The sequence below is a fragment of the Pan paniscus genome, chromosome 1, assembly GCF_029289425.2.
Source record: "Pan paniscus chromosome 1, NHGRI_mPanPan1-v2.0_pri, whole genome shotgun sequence".
In the NCBI taxonomy this organism is placed as follows: domain Eukaryota; kingdom Metazoa; phylum Chordata; class Mammalia; order Primates; family Hominidae; genus Pan; species Pan paniscus.
Window position 1 is genome coordinate 108649093 of NC_073249.2, and position 26761 is coordinate 108675853.

Here is a 26761-nt window from a genome sequence, read left to right on the forward strand (position 1 = left end):
CAAAATCAAGCAAACAAAGAGAAAACTAATAAAAAGTCTACACTTTAGCTTCATCCCCTTGCTTTTTAACTTTTTGTTGTTTCTATTTATAACTTCTTATACTGTCTATTTCTTACAAAGTTGTTCTAGTTATTATTTTTGATTGGTTCATCTCTTAGTCTTCCTACTCAAGATATGCATAGTTTATACACCACAATTACAATGTTATAATATTCTGTATTTGTCTGTGTACTTAACACTAGTTAAGTAATTACTAGTGAGTTTTGTATCTTCATGTAATTTCTTTTTGTTCCTTTTTTTTTTTTTTTTTTTGAGATGGAGTCTCGCTCTGTCGCCCAGGCTGGAGTGCAGTGGCTTGATCCCGGCTCACTGCAAACTCTGCCTTCCAGGTTCCCAAGATTCTCCTGCCTCAGGCTCCCGAGTAGCTGGGACTACAGGCACCCACCACCATGCCCAGCTAATTTTTTGTATTTTTTTAGTAGAGACGGGGTTTCACCGTGTTAGCCAGGATGGTCTCGATCTCCTGACCTCGTGATCTGCCTGCCTTGGCCTCCCAAAGTGCTGGGATTACAGGCGTGAGCCACCGTGCCCGGCCGACCTTCATGTAATTTCTTATTGCTCATTAATGTCCTTTTTTTTCAGATTGAAGAACTCTCTTTAGCATTTCTTGTAGGACAGGTCTGGTGTTGACAAAATCCCTCAGCTTTTGTCTGAGAATGTCTTTATTTCTCTTTTATGTTTCAAGGATACTTTTACTGGATATACTAGTCTAGGATAAAAGTCTTTTTCCTTCAGTAGTTTAAATATGTCATATCTTTCTCTCCCGATCTGTTAGGTTTCCACTGAGAAATTTGCTATCAGACATATTGGAGCTCCTTTATATGTAATTTTTTTTTCTTTTCTCTTGCTGCTTTTAGAATCATTTCTTTATCCTTGACCTTTGAGAGTTTGATTATTAAATGTCTTGAAGTAGTCTTATTTGAGTTAAATGTGCGTGGTGTTCTATAACCTTCTTGTACTTTACTATTGATATCTTTCTCTCTAGGTTTGGAAAGTTCTGTTATTATCTCTTTGAATAAACTTTCTGTCCTGATGTCTTTCTCTTCTTCCTCCTTAAGGGAAATAACTCTGTATTTGCTCTTTTGAAGCTGTTTTCTAGATCCTGTAGGCATGCTTTATTATTTTTTATTCTTTTTTCTTTTGATTCCTCTGTGTATTTTCAATAGCCTGTCTTTAAGCGCTCATTAATTCTTTCTTCTGCTTGATCAGTTCTGCTCTTGAGAGATTCTGGTGCATTCTTCATTTTGTCAGTCAAATTTTTCAGCTCCAGAATTTCTGCTTGATTCCTTTTATTTCAATCTCCTTGTTAAATTTATCTGACAGGATTCTGAATTCCTTCTCTGAGTTATCTTGGATTTCACTGAGCTTTCTCAAAACATCTATTTTGAATTCTCTCTGAAAGGTCACATATCTCTGTCACTCCAGAATTGGTCACTGGTGCCTTATTTAGTTTGATGAGGTCATGTCTTCCTGAATGGTCTCGATGCCTGTGGATGTTCGTCAATGCCTGAACATTGAAGAGTTAGGTACTTATTCTAATCTTCGCAGTCTGGGCTTGTTTGTACTTGTCTTTCTTGAGAAGGCTTTAAAAATATTCAAAACTAATTGAGTGTTGTAATCTAAGTTTTTGGTCACTGCAGCCATAAGTGCATTAGATAGCACCTCAAGCCTAGTAGCACTGTGACTCTTACAAACTCGTAGAGATACAATGGTGGTCTTGGTTAAGATCTGGGAGAATTTCCTGGATTACCAGGCAGAGCCTCTTGTTCTCTTCCCTTACTGTTTTCCAAACAAGCAGCATCTCTCTCCATGCTGAGCTCCCTGGAGTTAGGGGAAGGATGACATAAGCACTCTTTTGGTCACTACCACTGGGACTGTACTGGGTCACACATGAAGTTGGCATAGTACTAGGTCCTGCCCAAGGCCTGTGACAACTATTTCCTGGCTATTGCTGATGTTTATTCAAGGCCCAAAGGCTCTTTAGTCAGTGGGTGATTACTCCTACTAGGACTTGATCTTTTCCCTTAAGAGCAGCAGGTTCCCTTCTGGACCAGGGTGGGTCTGGAAATGCCATCCAGGCAGTAGGGCCTGAGATCAGGGGTTTTAAAAATCTGCTTCATGCTTTATTTTACTGGGGCTGAGCTGGTACCGAGATTGCAAGACAAAGTCCCCTTTACTTTTCCCTCTCCTTTCCTCAAGCAGAAGGAGCCTTTGCCTATGGCCAACACTGCCCCAGGCCTGTGGTAACTATTGCCTGGCTACCACTGATGTTTATTCAAGGCCCAGGAGCTCTTTACTTAGCAAGTGGTGAGCTAACAGGCATGGGTCTTTTCTTTCAGGGGAGTGGGTTCCCTTCTGTCCCAGGATGGGTTTAGAAATTCCATGTAGGAGCCAAGGCCTGTAATCAGGGACTTTAAGAGTTGGCTTGGTTCTTTATTTTACTGTGGCTGAGCTGGTACCCAAGTTATAAAGTCCTTTTTACTCTTCCCTCTCCTTTCTTCTAGCGAAGGAGTCTCTCCCCATGGCAACCACAGCTGGGAATGTGCTGGATCACACCTGAAGCCAACATAAAACTGGGTCTTGTCCAAGGCTTATGGTGACTGCTGCCTGGCTACCACTGGTATTTATTCTGTTCAAGGTCTAAGGGCTGTTTAACCAGCAGGTGGTAAATTCTGCCAGGATTGGGTCCTTCCTTTCAGGGCAGCAGGTTCCCTTCTGGCCCAGGGTTGGTCTAGAAATGTCATCCAGGAGTTATGGCCTGGAATGGGTGCATTAGGACTCTGCTTGGTGCTTTATTTTACTGTGGCTAAGCTGGTATGCAAATTGCAAGACAAAGCCCTCTTTATTCACTCTTCCCTCTTTTCCTGGAGCTGTGAGCTGTGCTGCCTGGGATTGCAGAAGGGGCAGTACAAGCACTCCCTTGGCTACCCAAGCTGGTGTCCCACTGGATCATGTGCATCCCAAGTCCACTGACTCTGAGCCCAGCCCAGCACCAGGACTTGACCAGTAATTGCAGTCTAGGCCACAAGAACTAGTTTATTGAAGACCCTAGAGCTCTTTAGCTTGCAGTGGTGGGGCTAGCCAGAACTCAGGTTCTGACCACTGGGATGGGCGATTCCTCTCTGGCTAGGACTCATCTAAATGCTCCTTCTGTGGGCACCAGCTGAATTCTGCCCTGTGTTGCTTGTGGTGTGAAGGGACTCACTGAGTTCCAATGCAAAGTTCCATTATCACTGTGCTCTCTGCTTCCCAAGCACACAGATTTTCTCTTCCTGTGCCATGTGGTATTTCTGTGGGTTGGGGGAAGGGTAGTGTCAGCAATTCAAGACTGTCTTTCCTACCCTCTTAGGTGCCTCTTTCCTTGATGTGATGTTAAAACTAGGTACTGTGATCAGTCCTGATTTGTGGTTCTTAAGAAGGTCCTTTTGAAACTCACCCAATTGTCCCAAAGAGCTGATGTTTATGGTTTCTTTTGAATAAACATAGAAATTGACCCTTCTATTCTTAAAACTAGAGAAAGTTATATTTGTCTTATTGGAGTTCCTTCCTCAGGAAACTGAAACTTAGGCCTCCCAGATATTATCAAGGAACTGAAACTCAGCAGATCACTGCATCCAGACAGTGAAAGGCCAGACCCCTCATTTATCATGACTGCTTCCTTACCTCTCCTTAATTCCTGTTTTCCTGCATGTAGCTTATTACTTCCTTGTTATATAAGTCCTCAGTTTTAGTTTGTCAGGGAGACAGATTTGAGACTGATCTCCCATCTCTTTGGCTGCAGCACCCAATAAAGCCTTCTTCCCTGGCAATACATGTTGTCTCAGTGATTGGCTTTCTGTGTGGCAAGCAGCAGGACCTAGAGCAAGCCCCTGGTGTTTTGGTAATACTTTCTTTTGTGGATAGTTGTTCAATTTGGTGTTCCTGTGGGGAGGATGACTGCTGGAGTGTTCTAGTTGGCCATCTTGCTCTTTCTCCTCCCCATTCTAATATTTTTGAGAATTTTCATTATGAATGTATATTGAATTTTGTCAAATACTTTTTCTACATCAATTGCAATGACTGTGTAATTTTTCTTCTTTATCTTGTAATATGATGGATTACAGAGATTGTTTTTCAAATATTGAACCAGCCTTGCATCTTTGGGTACATGCTTCTTTTTATATATTACTGATTTCTATTTGCTAACATTTTGATAAGGATTATTGCTTCTATACTTGTGAGGAGTATTGCTCTGTAGTTTTCTTTTTTGATACTATCTTTGGTTTTGGTATCAGAGTAGTACTAGCTTTATAAAATGAATTGGAAAGTGTTCCCTTCTTTTATATTTTATGGAAGAGATTGTGTAGAGTTGGTATTAATTCCTTAAGCTTTGGTAGAATTCTCCAGTGAAATTATCTGTACCTGTAGATTTCCTTTTGGAGAGTTTTAAAATTATGAATTCAATTTTCTGGGGCTATTTTGTCAAATGATCTATTTTGTATTGGATGAGTTGTGGTAGTTTGTACTTTTCCAGGAATTGGTCCATTTTATCTAAGTTGTCAATCTATGTGTGTAGAATTGTTCATAGTATTACCTTATCATTGTTTTGATATTTTCAGGGTCTGAAATGATATCCCTTCTTTTATTACCTGGTATTGGGCATTTGTGTCTTTTTTTCTTATTTAATTACTTCTCAGTCATTATAGAGATTTGTCAATATTACTGATCTTTTTAAAGAACGAGCATTTTGTTTGATTGATTTTTCTCTATCGTTTTTCTGTTTTGAATTTTATTGGTTTCTGTTCTTTAGTGGAAGGAATAAGGAAAAGCATGCTTACTTAGTCTTCTTGGAAGTGGGATCCCTCTTGTGTCCTTTTGACATGCCTATCATTTCTGATATGCCTATCAGAAATTTTTGGCATAACAGGATATTCCAAGTTCATCTTGTACCTCCCACCCCTGAAACATGAAATTAATCATTTCTCCAAAAAGCCCTGGTTTTACTTAGGATCGATCTCCATAGGATTTTGAAATGGGTGAGAACTATAGGTCTGCTCTCCAATAAATCTATTACTACATTATAATGAAAGCAAATCCCAGACCAAATTCTGCCACATATACAATATATACATTTATTAACTAAATTCTTGTAATCAAAGTAGCACATAAAAAACTGTCTTGCAGGCTTGAGAAGTCCTAGCTCTTTAGTCTCCTAGATGTTTTGAACACTGCTTCCATGGTAGGTCACTATAGGTAAACTCCAATTTTCCATAGGCAGGGTACTGATACCACCACTCCTACTCCCAACCTCCACTCCTCAGCCAGCATCAGGGAGAAAGAAGCTTCCAGAGTTCATGTTGGCTCAGGACCAAGGAGGAGTTTTAGCTGAGAGCATAACCCTGTAGGTAGAGTACCTACACATTGGATTATCTCACAAATTCCTGCAAGGGTGGGGAGTACCCCTAATATATTGACATAATCCATGTATCTTGAATGCCTTCAATTTCACAGTGTTAGCCCACTTTTGGTATTCATTATTACTAGTCAATAGGCTGCTATTTTAATCAAGAATAAGCAAAGCACTCATTTCTGACAACACCTTATAGTAGCTCCTGCTGGCGAGTGGGCTCTCTGAAGAGAAGGACAGCTGACCACCACTGGACAATGCAATCTTGATTAGAATGCTTGTGGTACCAGGGTGACAGCTTGACCTAAGCAACATTTATGCAGAATATCCCACTGTATGTATCCTAATCTATAATTAGGAGCCCTTTTAGATATTTCCAGAGGGATACCATTATTAACAAGTGTTCACTGAGCAACTGTTACCTGCCTTATGTTAGAGAAGGCTTGCTATAAAGAGAGAGCTCTTAGATCCTGCACTCCAGGACAACAGGGATGAGGCACCCTGGTCCCCACTGTATCTCCTATGCTGACTTCTAGGATCTCACAATAAACAGTGCCCGACTGAAGGTGGAAGACAGAAGGAAGGGTGAATTAGTTAAAGGGAACCCAGGGAACTACTACTCTCAAGATAAAGAGTGTTAGAAACAGGAGAAATAGAATGAAACGGCTTCCTTGGCAAGTGCTGAAGATCTTTAAAGCAGCTCTGAGAGGAAAAGAATTAAGGGCTGAGACAGCCTTCACCTTGCTACCTGTGATAGTAGCTACATCTTTTCCTTCCTGTTACCTGTATCTTAGCCCACTGGGGTGCATCTAAGAATCGCTGTCTCCCTTGCCATCTGTCTTTGTCAATCTGTATCTCTGTGTCCCCTCCCTCCCTCCTTTCCTTCTCTTCTCCCCACCTTCTGTCCTTATTGCTCTTTCTTGTCTCTGTCATTTTGTTTGTGTCTGTTTCTTCTTGTTCCCATGTCTCTTCATCTCAGTCTGTCTGTATTTACCTCTCTGTTTCTGTTTCTCTTTCTCTTTCTGTATCCATTGCATTCACTCTCTGTCTTGCCTTTCCCTCTGTCTGTCTTTATCATTTCTGCCTCTGTGTGCCTTTCTGTTTCTGTTTCTCACCCTCGCTTCCTCACCCTGTCTCCCTCCCTCTTCCTGTGTTATTCATCTGTCCTCTTTCTCATTCCCATCATGTGTAGCCACTGAGATGCATAGACTGGGATGTATATGTTATTATCCACCTTGATTATAGTTATTCATAATTATACGTTTCTAAATACTTGGTACTTTCTTCCCATGATATAGAGGTAGACATTATATTCCTCATCCCACCAGGGTGTCAAAAAATTATCCACCCTCAGAGGTTTATTTCAAGGTACAAATTACCTGTGCAAATAGTGACCCTCAGTCTCCAGCAGGTGCTCCAAGATGTATCCAGAATAACATGGGGAGCAGGGCATGGACTGTCCCTGCTGCACAGTTAGATGAGATCCCCATACTGCCACCCCGTGGCACCTCCACCCTCCCTCAGGGCTCTTTGGGAACTCTGGGGTCATGATTTGGGATCAATTATCTTTTAAGCATTCCAGATGCTGAACTGGCTGCTTCAGCCTGAGTGGGTTCATGATGCTTTGCAAGGGTGGCTGTGGCCTGCCTACTTTTTGCTGGAGGAGTACAGGTGGTATCGCTGACCCACACAACAGGACAGAACTCCACAACCTCCATGGGATCCTCAGCTGTGACAAGATCATTCCATACTTTGCACTGAGTTTGTGGGTAAGAAGATAAGTTTATACAAGGTCTGGTAGGTATAGGAGAGAGGGAAGAGGCAGCTAACCACTTTTTAAAAATGCACTCTGGGATGGGAGTCTCTCTGCCAGAGGCCTTCCATAGATGCTATGTATTTAGTCCTACCAACAACCCCACTCTATTAGTGAAATAACAGATGAAGAGAATTTAAAGAATTTTCCCTAAATCATGCACCTAATAAGCTGCTAGTCTGGGATTCGATGAGCTCATATTCTTTCCACTTCACCAGTGATTTTCAAGCTTTTTTAAAACACAAAAAAGAATAGAAGCCTTTAGTTTTAAATGGTATCTTAGTTGGCATTTCAGTATTTAGAAGAGCTAGATACTTTGCTGTTGTCATTGCAGAGGAGTAGGGTCCAGGGCCTCAGCACCTCTGCCACCGCCAGCCATTTGTGGCAGCCCCAGAAACATGTCCATGAGAACAGGGTGAAGATCGACTCTGCCTGGGCCCCTTGGCTCACTGGCAGTGAAGGGACAGGAAGAGCCAATGGGAGTATGCCTTGGCGGATTTGAGAACAGTTAGCACAGTGACCATGGGGAGATAGTGTATGGGGCATGAAATATCAACTTAAAGGAAGAAACTGAGGCACAAAATATAATTTTAAAGAGTTTCTTTGAGCCAGGGTGAGGACAGCTGCCCAGGAAACACTTCCCGGTTACTGTAGGAAGCGCTCTTTTCAATCTTTGTGGCAAGTAATCTTTTAAAGGCAAAAAGAGGAACGAGGAGTGGGTGGATACAAGATTGTTTGTTAGGAGTTTTCATTAGTTTACATAAATAACATTGATCAGTAATTGGCTTTATATTGTTGAACTATAGAGTAGGGGTTATGGTGTCCAGTGTGCAGCATTGTTAGGTTAATGTATAGCTACCAGTGGCATCAATCTAGAGTCCACATAGCAAGCAGCTTCAAGAGATGATACTTGGCTCAAGGGGAGATGGGGACATGACTGCTGCTTCATTCCATTGCCTCTCTGGGCCCAATAATTTAGGCAGAGCTCACATTCCTCATATAAAAAGTTTCATTTCTTCCCCAACACATTAGGCTGAAAGCTAAATAAGATGCTCGCAGTCACCTGCTTGAGAGTGATTTGGGCAGAGTGAATTCTAGGGGAGAAGGGAAAGCAATAATACTAGTCTGCTAATTAAAAAGGGAAGAAGACATGGGCTCAGAGTAGCTGGGTGACCTCCTCAGTGCCCCACAGTTAGTAAAGAAGCCTGGCCACTGTGGCATGGGCCAGCAGAAAGAAGGAGGCCAGGCAGGCAGCCCATCTGCGAGTGGTGTCAGCATCTGCCTTCTACAAGGTGATGTGACCTGGGGCATGTGTGTCAGACTCATGAGGAGCCTGGCCAGTGTTCCACCCCCACAAAACCCACTCAAGTATGGTGGAAGTAGTAATGATTACATTAAGCTTTATTGCTGGTCAAGCTCAAATAAATGTACATGTTTCCTAACAGAACAAAAAATAACAAAGGAGAATTAAATAGAATGAACAATAGTTAAGTCTCATACTCTCAGCAGTTCACTGTATTCTCAGAGCCCCGCAACCACCTGCCCCAGTGACAACATTCACTATGTCTCTCCTCTCTGAATAGATTCAGTGAGACCTAACAAAGGCCTCCTCTGTTTCACATGTTTAACACAGAATCTCTTGTTTTTCCTGAAGTCCTTTATATTGAGGTACCAATGAAGTGTCTGTGCTGTGTGCCCCCGTCCCACCGTTCAGAGTGTGAATTATATGTTAGTTCACGCACTGTACTTCTGCTTTGTGCTTTAGAGCCCTGTCTGGGTGCTGTTCCAAGTGCTGGTGTGGTATAGGTAGCTTGAAAGTTTCCTGCTGCTGCTAACAAAATGATAAGAATCAAGGAGAGACAGCAGCAGAATGGAGAATAATGTGAATGGTGATCAAGGGGCAGCCAAGGCCAGCAGCACCAGGCAGCATGTTGGCATCAGTTACTCTTTAGCCGGTGTCCTTGAGGAACCACTAGTCTGCACTGTGTTGAGTTCATCCTTATTACAGTGAAGTGCAGTGCCAAACTAAACCCTCCGCTTAATTTCTTAGCATTAAGTCAATTTCAATGACTTCACTAGACTCTCACTTGCTCCTGCAAATCTCTAAAGGAGTATTGAAATTGGTACCTAAACATGTCACTAAGTTGGTGAATATCCTTAATATATAATCTGTGGTATATAGGTAATGTTTGGTTCATATTGAAATAATCTTGTTTGAAATCAAAGTTAAAAAACAAATATGAAGTCCTGTTGACCCGTCACATAAAATTTTGGAAGATAAATATTAAGAGAGATTCTACGAAACTCTATAGTTTAAAGATACTGTGTTAAAAACACACATTTTTAACGTCTACCCTGCACCTTATTACACTTGGGTCAGGCCTTGCAGAAGTTTCTTTAGAAGAGTTTTTGGGAAGGGCAAATAAAAGGTTAGGTAGATGTGATTAACTTGGTATTTAATGCAAAACTCTAATCTAGGAGTCTTGACTATTCTAAAATGAGCTAATAGCTATTGGTGCGAATTTATGTAGCAAATTGCTGTCTGCTGTATTCAGATTATTCCCTGAGCTCTGACTCATTCAGAAAGCACCAAATATCACGGAGACACACAATTATCACGCTTAATTAATGTTTGCAACCAAAAAGTGTAAGGTTGGAATTCTTAATATCACTGTGGATATTGAAGAGCTGAAATTGACTGACTGTTATCTTGAGATTAATATATTTTCCCCAAGCCATACCCTGGGGTCAAAAGACAGAGTATTGAAACTATTTGAAAAATTCACTGCAATTAATTGCTTTAGGGGCTAATTTTTTTTAATGTCTTGCTTCCTTACGCCTGTACTACTGACTGTTATAGCCTGCAGACTTCACCCATTAAGTGGTAATTCAGAGTGACAACTACATTGAAATGAAGCAAGTTAGTTAATCACCATGAAACTGTTCCTGAAATACCCTGTCCAAGTACTCCCTAGTCACAGGAGGCCTCTGATTACCTGATTTTCTCCTGAAGTTAGATTTTCATGTACAAAGTTGTAATTATTTTTATTTTAAATACAGGCCAGGGGAGGGCTGAAGTTTGGTTGGAATTGTTATCAGAGCCATTCAGAATTTTTCACAGGAGACCATAGCGGCTCTCTGATTGCGTAGAGCCCTCATGGATGTGCTGCAGGGATCCTAGGAAGCTGCTATTGGCTTCATCCCCACAGCCTTGAAATACTGACAAGCTAGGAGTCTGGGTAGGGCTGTGGCAGTTATAATATGACTTGGTTTTCATCAAAGCATGACCTCCAGCAACAAGAGGCTCGATCAATAGGCACGGGCCCAGTCTTGTTTGCCCATTTTGGTTGACCTGCTTGGACAACCAGGGTGACCTGCCCTTTGTCTTCCTTTCCTTTATGATTAGGTGGGCTATGCCCTGAACAGTCATGTGGTGCGTCCTCCTTTCAGAGAAGGCTGTGTTGGGACTGGTGAACTATGTGGGTCCCTGAACAAGTCTGCCTTTTAGAAGGGATACAGCAGCCAGCTGAGGGGCTAGGTACTACTGTCTAAACTGCCACAGCCCCTGCCTGGCTTGCAGGTTCCTTGATATACTGTGAATCATCCATGGCACATTTCTTATCCCTGCGTAATTGTATATCCTTCTCTCAGTGGGGATATTTGTGGACCAGCTAAAGTGCTTTCAGGGGCTAAAGATAAAACCAAGTATTCTAGCTGTCAGATTGGCTATAGGAAGAAGGAAACCCCCTCAAATTCTAAATCTGTCTACACTCCTTTTCAAGAGAATGGCATTCGGTGGCTCCAAGGAAATGGTGACCAGTTAGGTAGTTCCCTGTATGCCCGTAAACCCACAACCTGATGCTTGAAGTCATGACCTGGAGATATTGTGTGTGAAGATGCCTATAAGACGATAGCACTTGCTCTTCTACATAAATAATTCAGCAAATAATTAATTAGTGCTGACAGACACTGTAAGTTTAGCATGGGGGATACAAATATGCCCTTAAGAATCTCACAGCATCATAGGGGAGAGACAAATGGACACACTTCACCATGCATCATTGTAAAGCAAAAATAGGGTGATGTGGCAGAAAGGAGAGAGTGGTAAGCTCCGCTGGGGTAAGTCAGACGAGACTTAAGGTGTGTCGTGGAGAATGAATAGTTCACGGGGGAGGAGGTGGGGATGCAAGTGGGGAGTGGGGAGAGGAGGGCACAGTGCGTACTGAGAGTGGCCTTTTTGGCAGGTGTCATGCTTCATGGCAAAAGTGGAATGAAAAATCTGTTTGCTTTTCTTTGGGTAACGATACCCTTACCTAGACTTCTGCAGGACAGTGGTCCGACATTATTCATCTGTGGGAGATGCAGAGTCAGTCACCTGCCCTGAGCCAAAACAGGGAGGGCAAGAAAGGGCAAAGCCCACTTGTGGGAGGGAAATGACCCACTGCTTGTAAAAGCTTGGTGTAAATGATTTTTTTCTTTACCATTCACTTCTACCTTCATTAGAATGGTTTGTGATCATAGCATGTTTTTCAACTATTATTCCATGAAATGTCACTATAAATTAGAAGAAGAAATAAAAAACCTGCAATGGGTTGTTTAGGTCACAGGAAAAAATGGAAGCAGACAAATTTATCACATTTGCAGAGCCAAGGAGAAGTTGCTCAGAGTAGAGGCTGGATATGTGTCTCAGTTCTTGGAGTCAGTATGACAGAGGTCCTTCTTGCTCTTTGGTCTTCCTAATATTCATGATCAACTTAAGAAATATCTCCTAGTTCATGGATTAGCCTGGGCAACAAAATAAGACCCTGTCTCTTAAAAAGAAAAAAAAGAAATATCTCCTGATCTCTGTGCTCTAATACAGTAGGGAAGGATAATAATAACAGCACAGGGCTATTCGGTGGAGGAAGGAAAAGAAAGAAACCTGAAGATGGCTTGTTTGTGTCATATGGGTACACCAGGATGTCAGATAGACAGTAAGTGTAAATGATACAAGTCAATTAAAAAATGGAAATTTATTAGGTATTTGTATTTAAAACACACACTGTGGAGTAAGATACACCCTGAAACAAAAGATCAGCCAAATATGAAAATAACCACTTTGGAAGTTGATTTTAAAACACATTATAGGTGGTCCTCAACTTAGGATGGCTCGACATGATTTGTTGACTTTATGATGGTGCAAAAGTGAAAAGTATTCAGTGGAAACCGTACTTCCAATTTTGAATTTTGATCATTTCCTGGGCTAGTAGTAAGTGTGGAAGGATCCTCTTTCATGATGCTGGGCAGCTCCCCATCAGCAGCAGCTCCCAGTCAGCCATGTGACCTTGAGGGCAAACAAGTGATATTATTCTCTACAGTGCTCTCCTGTATTCAGTAAATTACATGAGTTAGTCCACACTTTATTATAAAGTCAGCTTTGTGTTAGATGACTTGGTCCAACTGCAGGATAATGTGTTTGGAGCACATTTAATGTAGGCTATGAGGTATGATGTTCGGTAGGTTAGGTGCATTAAATGCATTTTCAACTTACCATATTTTCAGCTTACCATGGGTGGGGGGCAGCCCAGTCGTAAGTCGAGGGGCGTCTATATTCTCTTCTCCCTCATCCCCAGCCTTCTCCCTGTTGTTCCCCAAGCACACAGGCCATAACCCTCACTTCATGCTTGACATGCAACCTTCCTTTTCTTCCTTCCCGCTCCTTTTTAGTGACATCTGATTCTGTTACCCTGTCTAAGTCAAAAGGACCCCTTATTTCTAGTATTCCTTCTAGTACTCAGTTGACTTTTTCCATAGCTTCCTGAATGGAACACATGCTGAGGGTGAAAAAATAGAAAGTCTTAGCCAACATATTGTAATTTACATACCAAAGGCTGGCTCTTGGGGATGAGGGGAGAGTATTACGTGAAAGTTCGTTGGTTATGATCTGGTTATAAGATATGGCAGCGTTCCTCTTTGACATATCTTTGATATACATTGTTTCATTACTCAGATGTTAATTTTGTTTTGGGGATTACATAAGCATGTGGTCCATTTTAAAGCAATATTTTGTTTTTTCAGATTATATTTGTATTTCAGGAAAATGATTTATTTGATTTGTGACATGTCCATAAAGCTTAAGGTTTTATGATTTTAAGAGAGATGCTAAAGATACATTTGGTTGCTTCCTTTAAAACTTATCTTCAAGCTCCACTCAGTCTGTGGTTGGCCTAATCCATCCTGGTGGCTTCAAATAATACCTGTTCATGGATGACTCACCCCAGATCTCACCTCTGAACTCCAGGCATCTATATCCAGCATCAATCCTTTCTCTTCTGGAAGTCTCCAGTTCTGGCCTGCATGGTTGTAATGGCCTTTGATGGATCTTCCCGCTCCCATGCTTGCTACCTCCATTCTGTTCTCTGTATTGCAGCTAAAGCAACTTTTCTTGATGTACGCCAGTACTTTATCCCTTATCAGGACATGCCATTTATTCTCAGCATCTAAGCAGTAAGAATATAAATATCAATAAAAGAAACCACCAATGTTTCATTAGTACCCAGCCAAGAGTGTCTCTGTCTCAACCCCCTTCACTTCTGTTCACCTAGCTTTTTTCCTCTTTAGGAACTGGAAGGCACTGCATAGCCCTGGCTCTGTGCTCACACCTGTATTTGCCATATTTATGTTCCTTTCATCTTTTATGTTAGAGGCACCTGCTATTGGTTCTGCCCCCAGTTGTGCCTGATTTTCTCTCAGGTCCACTTTCTTTAGATCAGTGAATGATTATATGAGTGCTTTTAGTGCTGTGCCCCTCAAATCCTTTTTGAAAATAGAGTATATTGAATGCTCAACTCAATTTAGTGTATAAGAACAAAAATACAGATGCTGGTTATAAAACAGATGTAAGTCAGCCTGAGAGACTGAAAATATTTTGTCTTTATAGTCTTCCTTTTCTATTAATATATGGGAAAAGAAACGTAGATTTCCTGCTTTTTCAATTTGCAAATGATTTTTCAATTTGAAGTACCTTAACATAAAAAGAACATTCATTCTGTGGCTTTAGAATTTGGCCTATTATTAACAAAAGATAATACGAAATTCATCACCTTAATAATCTCTACTCAACAGCGTTTGAATGACTTATAAATTAGTGATTTTTAAAATCTAAAGACTCATAAAAACACATTTCTTGAGAGCCACACTTATCATATTTAGGTTTATTATAGTTTAACTTAAAATGACCTGGTAATATCCTGGTTTGGGTTTTATCCTAGTACTAAGTATTGACCAAAGGGGGAAGAAAATGAGCTAGCAATTGAGTCTAGTCTGCTGAGTGAGCTCCTTCCAAAACTTTAAGTATAGATTACGCCAATACATTTTCTCAAATACTATAGGGATCAATATCCTAGTGTATCTTCTCTGGGCTTTGACAAAGTAAAACTCCTTAGATCACATAGTAGGTATGCGATACGTATATCAACAATACTTGAAAAGTTTTAAAATTGGGCAAAACAAAACATTTAAACCAATATCTCACATGTTGGGAGATGAAGGATGCGGAGGGCTGGTTGTCAACCCATTGTTCTGAATCTGTGAGTTGGCATCCCTGTGTCAACCATCCCCAGTTCACTAGGATCTGTCAGGGAGATCTGGGTTCCAGCTTCACATTCTCTGATTTGCTTTTGAAAAATCTGTCTTTCCATTTTTCTGTCAGTTCCTGCATGTATTCCAAGAGTAATAGAGACATGCATGAGCCCAGCTAGCATTGACATGAAGAAAAATTACTAGCAGTTACTTTGACACTTGGAAATGGCAACCTGAGAATCAGAATTTGGAATTTGCTGCTCAAACATCCCTTGGGCTACTTCTTCCTAAAACTGCCACAAAAGTTGACAGCTATCCACTTAAAAGGATAGTATTGTAGCCTTTTCCATGGATTTGAGAAGTTCAGCAAATGAGGCAACAGAACAGTTGATTATGGAGTTTTCAAATTAGCCATTTTTTAGTGATTAAACACAAAACAGATCAGTTTCGTGTTTAATCAATAAAACAGGCCAAGATCAATATCTTGGCCATGTAAACAGACTAGCAAAACTTAAGGTGCAGGTTAATGAAGACTAAAGTTGCAGGCCAGATTTTAAAAGCGTGAAGAGACCAAAACAAACACAAGAACGTAAATTTAAAAAAAAGCAAGTGTTTGAATTTCAAGGTATTAAGAACAAGTACAATTAAGCTGTGTATATTGGCCATTGTAAAAGAAGGGATCTCCCTGTGACAGATACAGTCCTGTCTTTTCTAGGACAACCTGATGTCTCATATTGATTTATTTTTAGACCTGGTAAAATGTTACTGTAAGCATTCCTCATGAGTCAAAAATTCTACCACAGAACTATCCATGTTTCAAAATAAATTAATTTTTTACAAAACAAAATTTTTTCTTCAAATGCTGCAGCTCTTTTAGTCTTTTATATGAAACTTTCTTTCTCTTTCTTTTCTTTTCTTTCTCTCTTTCTCTCCTTCTTTCTCTCTTTTCTCCTCTCCTTTTCTTCTCTCCTCTTCTCTTCTATCCCTCTCTTCCCTCCCTTCCCCTCCCCTCCTTTCCCCTCCCCTCCCCTCTTCTCACCTCTCTTTTGACAGGGTCTCACTCTGTTGTCCAGGCTGGAGTGCAATGGCACTCTGTAGCCCCAACCTCCCAGGCTCACTGTAATGGCTCACTGTAGCCCCAACCTCCCAGGCTCAATCAGTTCTGCCACCTCAGCCTCCAGAGTAGCTGGGACTACAGGTGTGCACCACCACACCCAGCTAATTTTTGTGTGTTTTGTATAGACATGTTTTTGCCATGTTGCCCAGGCTGCTCTTGAACTCCTGGGCTCAAGCAATCCACCGGCCTCAGCTTCCCAAAGTGCTGGGATACAGGCGTAGCCACTGCACCCAGCCTGTATCTGTAGTTTCATAAACCTTCATAACCTCTCCCATGAGCTTGACTCCCAGCCAAATGCCTGCTTGACTTCTCTACTTAGATGTTTTATATGCGTGCTCTGTCTGAGCTTCTTCACACAGAACTCTTGAATTCCCACCATGTACCTAACACCCCTTGCAGCCTTCTCTGTCTCGATAAATGTCACAACCACCCAGAGAGTGGCTAAAATGAACAATTTAGGTGACTCTTCCATTCGTTTCTACTCCTACTGCATCTCCATCACAACATCTGACAGTCCTGCCTTCAAAATACATCCCAAGTCCGTTCAGTTCTCTCCATCACCACTGTTTCCACCTTCATCCAAGCCATCATTATCTCCTAAATGATTACTGTAACTCCCCTGCTTCCACTCTTTCCTATCATATTGCATTCTCATAAAGTGGCCAGAGTGATCTTTAGAAACATAAACCTAGTAATTCAATATTCATTCTTTGCACTAGAATAAAATCTCTCAGCTCCTTACTGTGGCCTAACCCTGCATGATCTGATGCCCACCTGCTTCACTGGCCTAATTTCATACCACCTCCACTAGAGATACACTGGTGTGTTTTCACCTGGGGCCATTGCAATTATTTTCCCCGAAGAGTTTTTTTGTGGTTGGTTACTTGTCATCATCCAGGTCACAAATGTCACCTCCGCCCAGAATCCTCCCCTGAACCACGTATTTAAAGTGGCTCCCTCCAGTCCCAGCTACTTGGGAGGCTGAGGCAAGAAGATTGTTTGAGGCTGGGGGGTCAAGGCTGCAATGAGCTGTGATGGCACCACAGCACTCCAGCCTGAGCAACAGAGTGAAACCCTGCCAAAAAAAAAAAAAAAAAAAGAAAAGAAAAAAAAAGACAGAAAGAAATAGTAAATCCAAGAAGGGCTAGGAAAACCAGCTAATTTACCTTGTTAAGAATTGCATGTGAAGAATGGAATTCAGAAGTAAAGCATACATTAGTAAGGGGACATTATTCTCATCTGTTTTTCCCAATTCCTGAGTCTTTTTGGTGGGTGGTTTTGCATAGAGATGTCCAGAAGCTGTCTTGTCAAGACCTTTATCAATCCAGTCTTACAAGACTAGGAGGGAAGGAGAGAAGTCAGATGTACTTTGAGCCATGATGACTGGTTGTGGAAGCATCAGAAGGGAGTGATCTGAAAAGTGGAGAGAGCAACTGAAGATTCTTTATTGCAAGTTCTCGAGGAGGAGGAGCCCTTCACACACTTGTCAGCACTGATTCTAGCGAAGGGGACCGGGAAGAGGAAGGATGAGTGGTCTCTTGGTTCTCTGAGGTTATTCTGTGACATGGGTTCACTTTTATTCTTATAACCAAATATCATCTTTAACACATCACTAGACAAGACTTGAGATAGTGGTGTTTTAAGCAGAGAATGGTTGCTTTCTCTTTAAGTTCCTAAGTTTCCCTAAAGTAGAAGATACTAAAGGAGTTTCTTTTGTCATAAATATACATGATATAAAATTTACCATTTTATTCACATTTAAGTGTGTAGTTTCAGATGCATTGCATACATTCAAATTGTTGTGTAACCATTGCCACTATTCATCTCCAGGACGTTTTCAACATTCCAAACTGAAACTCTGTTCCATTATGCAATAATTCCCTGTTCCCCTCTCCTTCTGGCGCCTGGTAACCACCCATTCTATTTTCTGCCTCTATGAAGTTGACTATTCCAGGTACCTCATGTAAATAGAATCATGCTATATTTGTGTTTCTGTGTCTGGCTTATTTCATACAGTATAATGTCTTCAGAGTTTAGGTTGTAGCATGAATCAGAATTTTTTTCCTTTTTATTTTATTTTATTTTATTTTTTATTTTTGAGATGGAGTCTCGCTCTGTCGCCCAGGCTGGAGTGCAGTGGCGCAATCTCAGCTCAGTGCAAGCTCCGCCTCCCGGGTTCACACCATTCTCCTGCCTCAGCCTCCCAAGTAGCTGGGACTACAGGCGTCCACCACCACGCCCGGCTAATTTTTTGTATTTTTCAGTAGAGACAGGGTTTCACCATGTTAGCCAGGATGGTCTCGATCTTCTAACCTTGTGATCTGCCCGTCTCGGCCTCTTCCTTTTTATTTTTTTAATTTTATTGACATAATTATATTTATGGGCTACATGGTGATGTTTTAATACATACAATGTATAGTGATCAAATCAGGGTAATTAGCGTTTCTATCATCTCAAATATTTATCATTTGTATTGGGAACATTTGATATCCTCCTTCTAGCTATTTGAAGCTGTATATTATTGTTAGCTATAGTCATCCTACAGTGATATGGATACTAGAACTTATTCCTCCTATCTAGCTGTAATTTTGTATCCTTTAACAAATCTCTGGCTATTCTCTCATTCCTTCTTAAAGCTGAGTAATATTCCACTGTATGTGTATACCACATTGTGTTTATTCCTTCATCCATCGATAGACACAGGTTGTTTCCACCTTTAGCTATTGCAAATACAGGTGCTATGAACATGGATGTACAAATATCTTTTCGTGTCCCTGCTTTTAGTTCTTCTGGGTATATGCCTGGAAATGGAATTGCCAGATCATATGGTAATTCTGTGTTTAATCTTTTTGAGGAAAATACTCAAGAGATTTTAAACCCACAAGCCAATTGGACAAAAAGTTCATGTATTTATTGCTTCATATATGTCATATAGTGTATTAGGTATCAGAGAATGGAAATAAATGGGACAAGGCTCCTCTCAAGAAACACAGAGCCTTAGGATGTGGGACATAGTCAATAGATGCATAAGTAATTAGCTATTATACATTGTGTTCAATTCTGTAATAAGATATGTATAGAGTACTGTGGGAGTGCATCATGATAATAGTGATTTCTAGTGTTTCTGAAGATAAAATCTGATTGGACATTGTCTGAGATAGACAAATTCTACTGAATTCTGGTTAATAGTGGATCATGCAGTATAGAAGTTCTGGTGTACAAGTTTTTGTTGCACATTTGGTTTTTTAATAGCTAACTGAATCCTACATGTCTCTCTTTTGTTTTATCTTCCTCTAGTGGTTTTTAATTGCCAACAGATCCTACAAAGTCAGTGCAGCAAGCTCTTTTTTCTTCAGTGGTGTATTCGTTGGAGTTATCTCTTTTGGTCAGCTTTCAGATCGCTTTGGAAGGAAAAAAGTCTATCTCACAGGTAATCTATTAGAGTATTCATAAACTGGATGAGAGGGCTTATTTCTCTAAGATTCTTAGGGAAATAATAAGGGGACTATTTCCTTAAGGTTCTCTGGGAATTGGCATATGGACACAGAACTGATCTTTATTATCCTGGCAAGAGGCCAAACTGCAGCTCGAGTGCTTCTGGCCAGGCACTTTTAAGTTACTAGCCCACCTAGTTAAAGTCAGATATTTGTGTTCTAAACCGTTCATAGGTGATGGTGCTTTCTGCAACCCCCAAATTTTAGTTTATGCCATGTTGCTAAGGAGAGAAGTAAAAGACTGTGACAGTGTACTAGGCCCATTTCCTTATATCTCTCTGTGTTGATTCATTTCAAATGAGCTCTACAGGACTTGGCATAGTGCTCTTGACAAGCTGAGTATGAGCAAGGATTTTTCATTTTCCAGCATTATTGTGAATAATTGAAAACTGTCTGTGATTGACAGAAATCATGTAATAAAGTAAACCTTATGGTTTTTTTAAAAAATAGTTTCCAAGAGAAGCTGTTAAAAAAAACACACACACAGCTGGCTGGGCGCGGTGGCTCACGCCTGTAATCCCAGCACTTTGGGAGGCCGAGGTGGGTGGATCACGAGGTCAGGAGATTGAGACCATCCTGGCTAACACGGTGAAACCCCGTCTCTACTAAAAAATACAAAAAAAAATTAACCAGGCGTGGTGGCGGGCGCCTGTAGTCCCAGCTACCCGGGAGGCTGAGGCAGGAGATTGGTGTGAACCCGGGAGGCGGAGCTTGCAGTGAGCCGAGATTGTGCCACTGCACTCCAGCCTGGGTGACAGAGCGAGACTCCGTCTCAAAAAAAAAAAAACAACAACAACAACAACAAAAAAACCACAAAAACAGCTCAGAAAATTTAAGTTTACAAACATTTATTTTATAAGTTAATGAATATAATTTATTACTTTCATGAAATGCTATTTTGCCTCTGGATTATTGAATATTGTTCTCTCTTTCTAGGTTTTGCTCTTGACATCTTATTTGCAATTGCAAATGGATTTTCCCCCTCATATGAGTTCTTTGCAGTAACTCGCTTCCTGGTGGGCATGATGAATGGAGGGATGTCGCTGGTGGCCTTTGTCTTGCTTAATGAATGTGTGGGCACCGCCTACTGGGCACTTGCAGGTACTACTTAAATCATGCAGCTCTGGACTGGGTGAGCAGCTCCAGAAAATCTTATAGGGACCCAGTTTAATCCTAGAGTCTGGAAATGCATTTGGACTTGAGGTACTTTATCCAACTATTAGATTTGCTTTTCTGATTTGGTTCTGTGTGACCCTGAACAAGTCATTTTATTAATATTCCTCTGTAGACAGTCTTCCTGGGGGCCTGCCTCACATGTGAGCTTGCCATCCGCCTCATGGACTGCCTACAGATTACTGTGGAGAGTATTGATTTCCTCGGAAGGACACTAGCAAATTTTTACAACTTAAACTGAAAAATAGTGCAGACATAGGAAATACTAGAAACTCCTTTCTTACAGCCTTTTTATTCTAGTTTATTAAATTTTTGTTTCACAGCCCTTTTTTGTTTTTACTGCTCTCAAGTCAACATAGTACTATTGTAGCATTTCTTTATTGATATTTAATTTCCAAAATTGAGACTATATTCTGAATTATTTTTGACTATCCCATTATTTTCTCAAGAACTACATAGATAGTAAAATAAATGATTTTAAAAGGTTATTTAATTTCAAATATTGTCATAAGAGAAGTAACTGTGTCTAAGACTTTATAGACTTAGGTTTGCAATGATAACTTTTTGTTTCTTTTACTTTCATTCACTTGACAATGGTTGAATGTTTCCCATGGATGTTCTTATATGGATATGGGAAACAGGTTGACCGTGTGACTGATGGAAATGTGTCTTTGGGAGGATCTATATGAGAAGGCCATTTCTTAGAACCTGATACACAGTGCCAGCCATCTCTTATGTACCAGCTACCATGCTAGGCATTTGACATCCATCTGTAATATTCCCGGAGCTTACAAGTTAAGGATTCCTACCTTCATTTTATGGATGATGAAATTGAGCCTTTGAGAGATGAGGTGACATGCCTGTTTTCAGCAGCTGATAACTGACAGGGCCAGAACTGCAACCTGGGTCTTGATGACACCCAGGTCATCTTCCACTGTTCCCCAAAGACTCTCCTCTTGGAACTTCAGCATGTCACCTCATGTGAGTGCTGGCCTGGTCAACCTGTTATTTCTAACTGGTGTTGTTTTTGAAGTGTATGGGCTATTGTATCGAGCTGGAAGACACAAGGCTAAATAAAGTAGACTTGTGGTCTATTTGCATCTCCACTAAACAGCTGTTGAGCGGAAGGATCCATAGGGTTGGACCAGTTAGAACTAGGCTGGAGAGGAAGAGACACCAGCTCCATCCTCTCCAGACAGGCTTCCTGCTGGTCTCACACAGTGTTGCCTTAGGATTCACCTTGTCTGTAGCAACTTCGAAAGCCTTTTTGGAACTGGTCCTAAGCTGGGATGAGTGAAAAAGCTTCCTCTGAGTCTTCAATTTGCATTGAGACTTTAGGGTCATTTTTCTGAATAGTATGGCCAATTTTCTGGGACTTTCCAAGAAGTTGGTAATGATGGTGATCATGCCTGCTCCCTGTATCCAGGGAAGGGATAAAGGCACTCTCTCCTTTGATTTCAGTTTTCCTGAGGTCCAAAATTGTGCTCATGTAGAGCATCATGAATACATATTTTTCTTGTACCTCTTAGCATTTCTCCATTATAGTATTTATATTTGATTTTAGTTGTTGCATGAAGATGCTCTTTTATAAAAAACGTATACCACTCCCACCCTGCCAGATTATCTAAGTATTTTTCCTGTCATATTGCATGTGTTAGGGGAAAGGACCAACCCTGGTCTCTTGCTCTCTTGCTAGTTGCCTAAAGCCAGTGAAAAGAGTCCCCTCGGAGTGTTTTGACCTCTCATTCTTATCCTTGATGCTGGGTTAAGATGAGACTATCAAAATTTCTGTAGCAAAGTGAAAAGGGAGAGAGGAAGAAAAACTGTAACAGTGAAACCACATGGTTGCCAAATTCAATGTGAAATTGAGAGCATGTATGAGAGTTCCCTGAAGACCAGTACACAGCCCTGCACCCAGGACAAAGTAAGGCTCTGATAGCACCTGGAACTTTTTTTGAGTAGCTTCCTTCCCTCTCTCATGAACCGAGGTCTTCCCCAGGGTTTTGTCCTTGGTCTTTCTTTTCAAGCTGATTTCTTTCCAGAATGATTTTATCTACACCTGTGGCTTCAAATATGCTTATGAATTGCAAGAAGTCAGAGAAAACCCTAAATGTTCAGCAATAGGGGATTTGCTGGAAATAGCCTGATTATTTGGCAATGAAAATTAGTTTGAAAAATTATGCTTATTACAAAATAATATTTGCAATATGTAAAAAACAATATGTAAACATATACCAAAAAAACACAAGTACAAACTGCAAGCATCCATTTTTGACCAGTTTGCAGTGTAGTACTTAACAAAAAGGATTTCTGGCTAATTGGCTGAAAATTATTAATAAGTGAAAAACAAAAAATACTGAAGCTGTGAAAAATTCCATATTAATATATTTATTATTTGTTTTCTTATATTAATGTCTTCATATAACAATTCATGTTCATTGTAGAAAATAATTAAGAAATATATGCACACGTCATCAAACTAAAGAATACATGTAGTCCTATTCCCCTAGAGACGACCATGGTTAACATATTGCTATGTATGCTTCCAGAGCTTTTCCTTTGCATGTCTGTTCCACAGCATTCATTTATTAAACGGATTCTGCCATGTACCAGACACTGCTTTTTTTAGATAAAAAGGTGGAAAAGACAGGGATGATTTGGGGGAGGTTCTTGCTCTCATGGAACTTATGCTTTACTTAGGAAAAGTGGAACAAATTGATAATTTCTGAAAATTAGAAGTACAATGAAGAAAATGAAGCAGGGTAATGGGCTAGATAGTAATTGCGGGGAGTAACTATATTAAATAGGATAGTTAGAGAAAACCTCGATGTGGGTGTTTGATCTAAGACATGAATGATTAGGAAGACCCAGGCCTGTGAAATTCTGGGAGAAGTATATTCTAGCTAGATGGAATGGCAAAGACCCAGGCCTTGAAGCAGGAAGGAACTTCTTTGAAAAGTTTTGAAAATGTTCTCATGTCTACAGGGTAGAGAGTTAAGGAAAGAGTGAAGTAACTGAGAGGGACCAGATGATACAGGGCCTGTGATGGGCCAAATGAGGAATTTGTTTTTTACTTGAAGTACAGTGGGAAGCCAGTGGGGCATATTAAATACAGGAGTGATAGGGTCTCATATACAGAAAGATTACTCTGGTAGGTACAGAAATTGAGGGATCATTTAGTAGGCTGCTATAGTTGGCCACATGAAACCAGTGGTGGGTTAGACAAGATGGAAGCAGTGGAGAAGAAAGAGGATGTGTCTGAGCTGGATTTTGGTGGGAAAGTGACTTGCTAAAGGACCAGTAGAGATGGGGAGAGCAAAATAACTCAAGGAGACTTCATGGTCTGTATTTGAAGATGGATTACTGGTACCATTTACAAAAATGAAGTCATAACTATATACTCTTTTCTAACCTGCTGAAGTTTAGCTTTTACTAGTGCAAACTGAGCAGGAATAGCGAAGTTGAAATTAATTAAAAATAAGCAGAGAATAAATTTTAAAATAGGCATAGTACTTAAAGGCATATACATGGTTATAAAGCCACCTATGATACTCCAGAAAAGATGACTTGAAATGTTTATTTTTTATTAATTTTTTAAACCAAGTAACACAGAGCCTTATTATATTCATCTCTACGCCTTCTCCCTGTTGTCATTTACAGGCATATATGTGCAGCTTCTTGCTGGATATTAGAATGAATATTTATTGACTCCTTAAATAAAAATTATTACTTTCTTTCCACCTAAAAGCTACATTATTTTTTGGGACTTCTGCCTATGTTGTCACAGTATTTAAGGTCACCGAACTAGGTAACTTTGAATCATTTCTTCTTGTCCATCATGTCCAGTTGATGCCAGATCTTACTGATTGTGACAGAGACTCAACTCTAATGAGCTCATATATAAGGGGAAATCATTTGGTTAGGATAACTAGACCATGAAGAACCAGGCGTTGAAGATGCCCAGAACCAGAAGTCAGATGCTTCTCATTTCAGCTCCCCATCCTCTCTGAGAAGCTTCCTCTGCATAGTCACAGACAGGGCCCAGCAGCTCCAAGTCCAGTATTTAAAGTCTTGGGTAAGGCCTCTGATTGGCTCAGCTGATTGGGGTCACCCTGCAGTTAGAGGAACTATACTTGGCAGGCCCCATTTGAACCACAGAGATGAAGTCAGGGAAGTCAGTTCTCCAACAGTGGGTGGGACATTCTTGGAATTAGGAAGGAGAACCAGTAGCAAATATTCTGTGATAGATTCAACAGGAGGCTTTCAGATGGCTTTTTTTTTTTTTTTTTTGAGGTTAATAAATAGAAGGGCTAAATCCAGATTACATTAGGACAATATCCAACATTTGTATAACATGCATTATTTCATCTGAAACTAATGAAAACTGCCCTTTGAGGTAGACACTGTTATTTCTGTTTCACCAATAAGAAAACTGAGGCTCGGGGACATTTAGTGATTTGCCCAAGGTCAGAGTAGTATGTAGCAGAACTAGGATCTGAACTTGGTTCCTCTGAAACCATCCCTCCTCTGGGCTTTCTTGGTTTTGCCTACATTGTTGTCAAGGGATACTGAGTGCTCAGGACTATTCTGAGCAATGATAGACAAGAAGTCTTATTCTTGGAAGCCAGGTGCTGTTTGATCTACAGCAGTGAACCTGTAGTAGCTATTGACTGTCTTAAATTTCCAGGAAACTCACACTGTCCTCATCCCACTACTCATTGGACCACATATTCTGAACATGCTGTCACATCAGCTTTCCTTTCTAGCTCTCCCTTTCCTCACTAGGTCAAACAGTATACAAGCCATCACTTATTTGTTATAAAGTAATAAGCAATGGATAGGAATCAAAGAAAACACATGTGTTACAAGATTATTATTTTTGTAACAAGATCAACAAAGTTTTGTCACTGTGGAATGCCCACAGAAATTGCCTTTCCATAGAGGGGAGATAGAAGAGAGGAATGGTACAGAACCTGGGCACAAGTCCTGGCCCTGCTACTTACAGTTCTGTGTCCTTAGGCAGCTTCATTTAACCGCTCTGAGCTATTTTCCACTTCAGTATATGGTTGATAATGGTACTTACTTCATAGGACAATGTATGTGAAACCATTATGCTTAATAAATAATAGCTATTACTACCACTAATAGCAGTAGTGGCAGTTATAGAAAGTGTGTCAGAGGTATAGAATTTGCAAGAATATTGGGCAAGCCTGTGGGTTTAATACCCATCTCAATATTTATTTCAAAAAGCGTAAGGTTCTTTACAATTCCATGGTTGATATTTTTCCATCATCGTGCTGACAAAAATCCATGCTTAAGGGAGCTTATTTTCTACTTGGGAAAGACAGGAAACAAATAAATACAAAATGTCATGTACCATATAGTAATACATTAAGTAGAGAAGGCAGTAGGGAGAATTGGGAGAATGAGTTGTGATTTAAGAAACTTCGGCCGGGCAAGGTGGCTCACGCCTGTAATCCCAGCACTTCGGGAGGCTGAGGCAGGTGGATCACAAGGTCAGGAGTTAAAGGCTAGCCTGGCCAAGATGGCAAAACCCCATCTCTAATAAAAATACAAAAAAAAAATTAGCCAGGCATGGTGGCGGGCGCCTGTAATCCCAGCTACTTGGGAGGCTGAGGCAGAGAATTGCTTGAACCCGGGAGCCTGGGAGGTGGAGGTTGTAGTGAGCCAAGATCTTGCCACTGCACTCCAGCCTGGGCGACAGAGCGAGATTCTGTCTCAAAAAAAAAAAAGGGAAGGAAGGAAAGAAAAGAAAAGAAAGAAACTTCAAGGGCAGCCTGTGTGATAAAGATTAAGTTTCTAGTATTGCAATAACCTCATGACCTAAAAAGCGTATTACCCATATGGCAAAAATATTTCCAAGCCTCAGCCAGAGGTTCAGGCAAATGTCAGTACAACAGGCAATGCAGAAAGCATTTAGACAAATTCTTAAAATTTATATATCCCCATATAGTTTGTATTTTTTGTCTATCTTCCCTTTATTTCCACTACTTTTCTGGCCTCTATGATACTTTCATTCTCTGATGTTCAACTTAGTGTAGATTTTTTTTCTTTTCTGGTGTGCCTCTTATAGTTGCCAGCATAGGGCTGACATCTCACCAGGAAGAAATTGGCTCTGTAACTTGGGGTTGGAAATG

General features: G+C 40.6%; 1 protein-coding gene across 3 annotated transcripts in view; it reads left to right on the forward strand.

The window, feature by feature from the left end:
* SLC22A15 (solute carrier family 22 member 15) overlaps positions 1-26761 on the forward strand; it is a 94284-nt gene that overhangs the window by 24638 nt on the left and 42885 nt on the right. For all 3 annotated transcript variants that reach the window (XM_055114412.2, XM_034929877.3, XM_034929873.4), the window contains 2 exons: positions 19234-19366; positions 20367-20531. In XM_055114412.2, coding sequence (XP_054970387.1) covers positions 19234-19366; positions 20367-20531 — 298 coding nt within the window. The remainder of the gene's footprint in view (positions 1-19233; positions 19367-20366; positions 20532-26761) is intronic.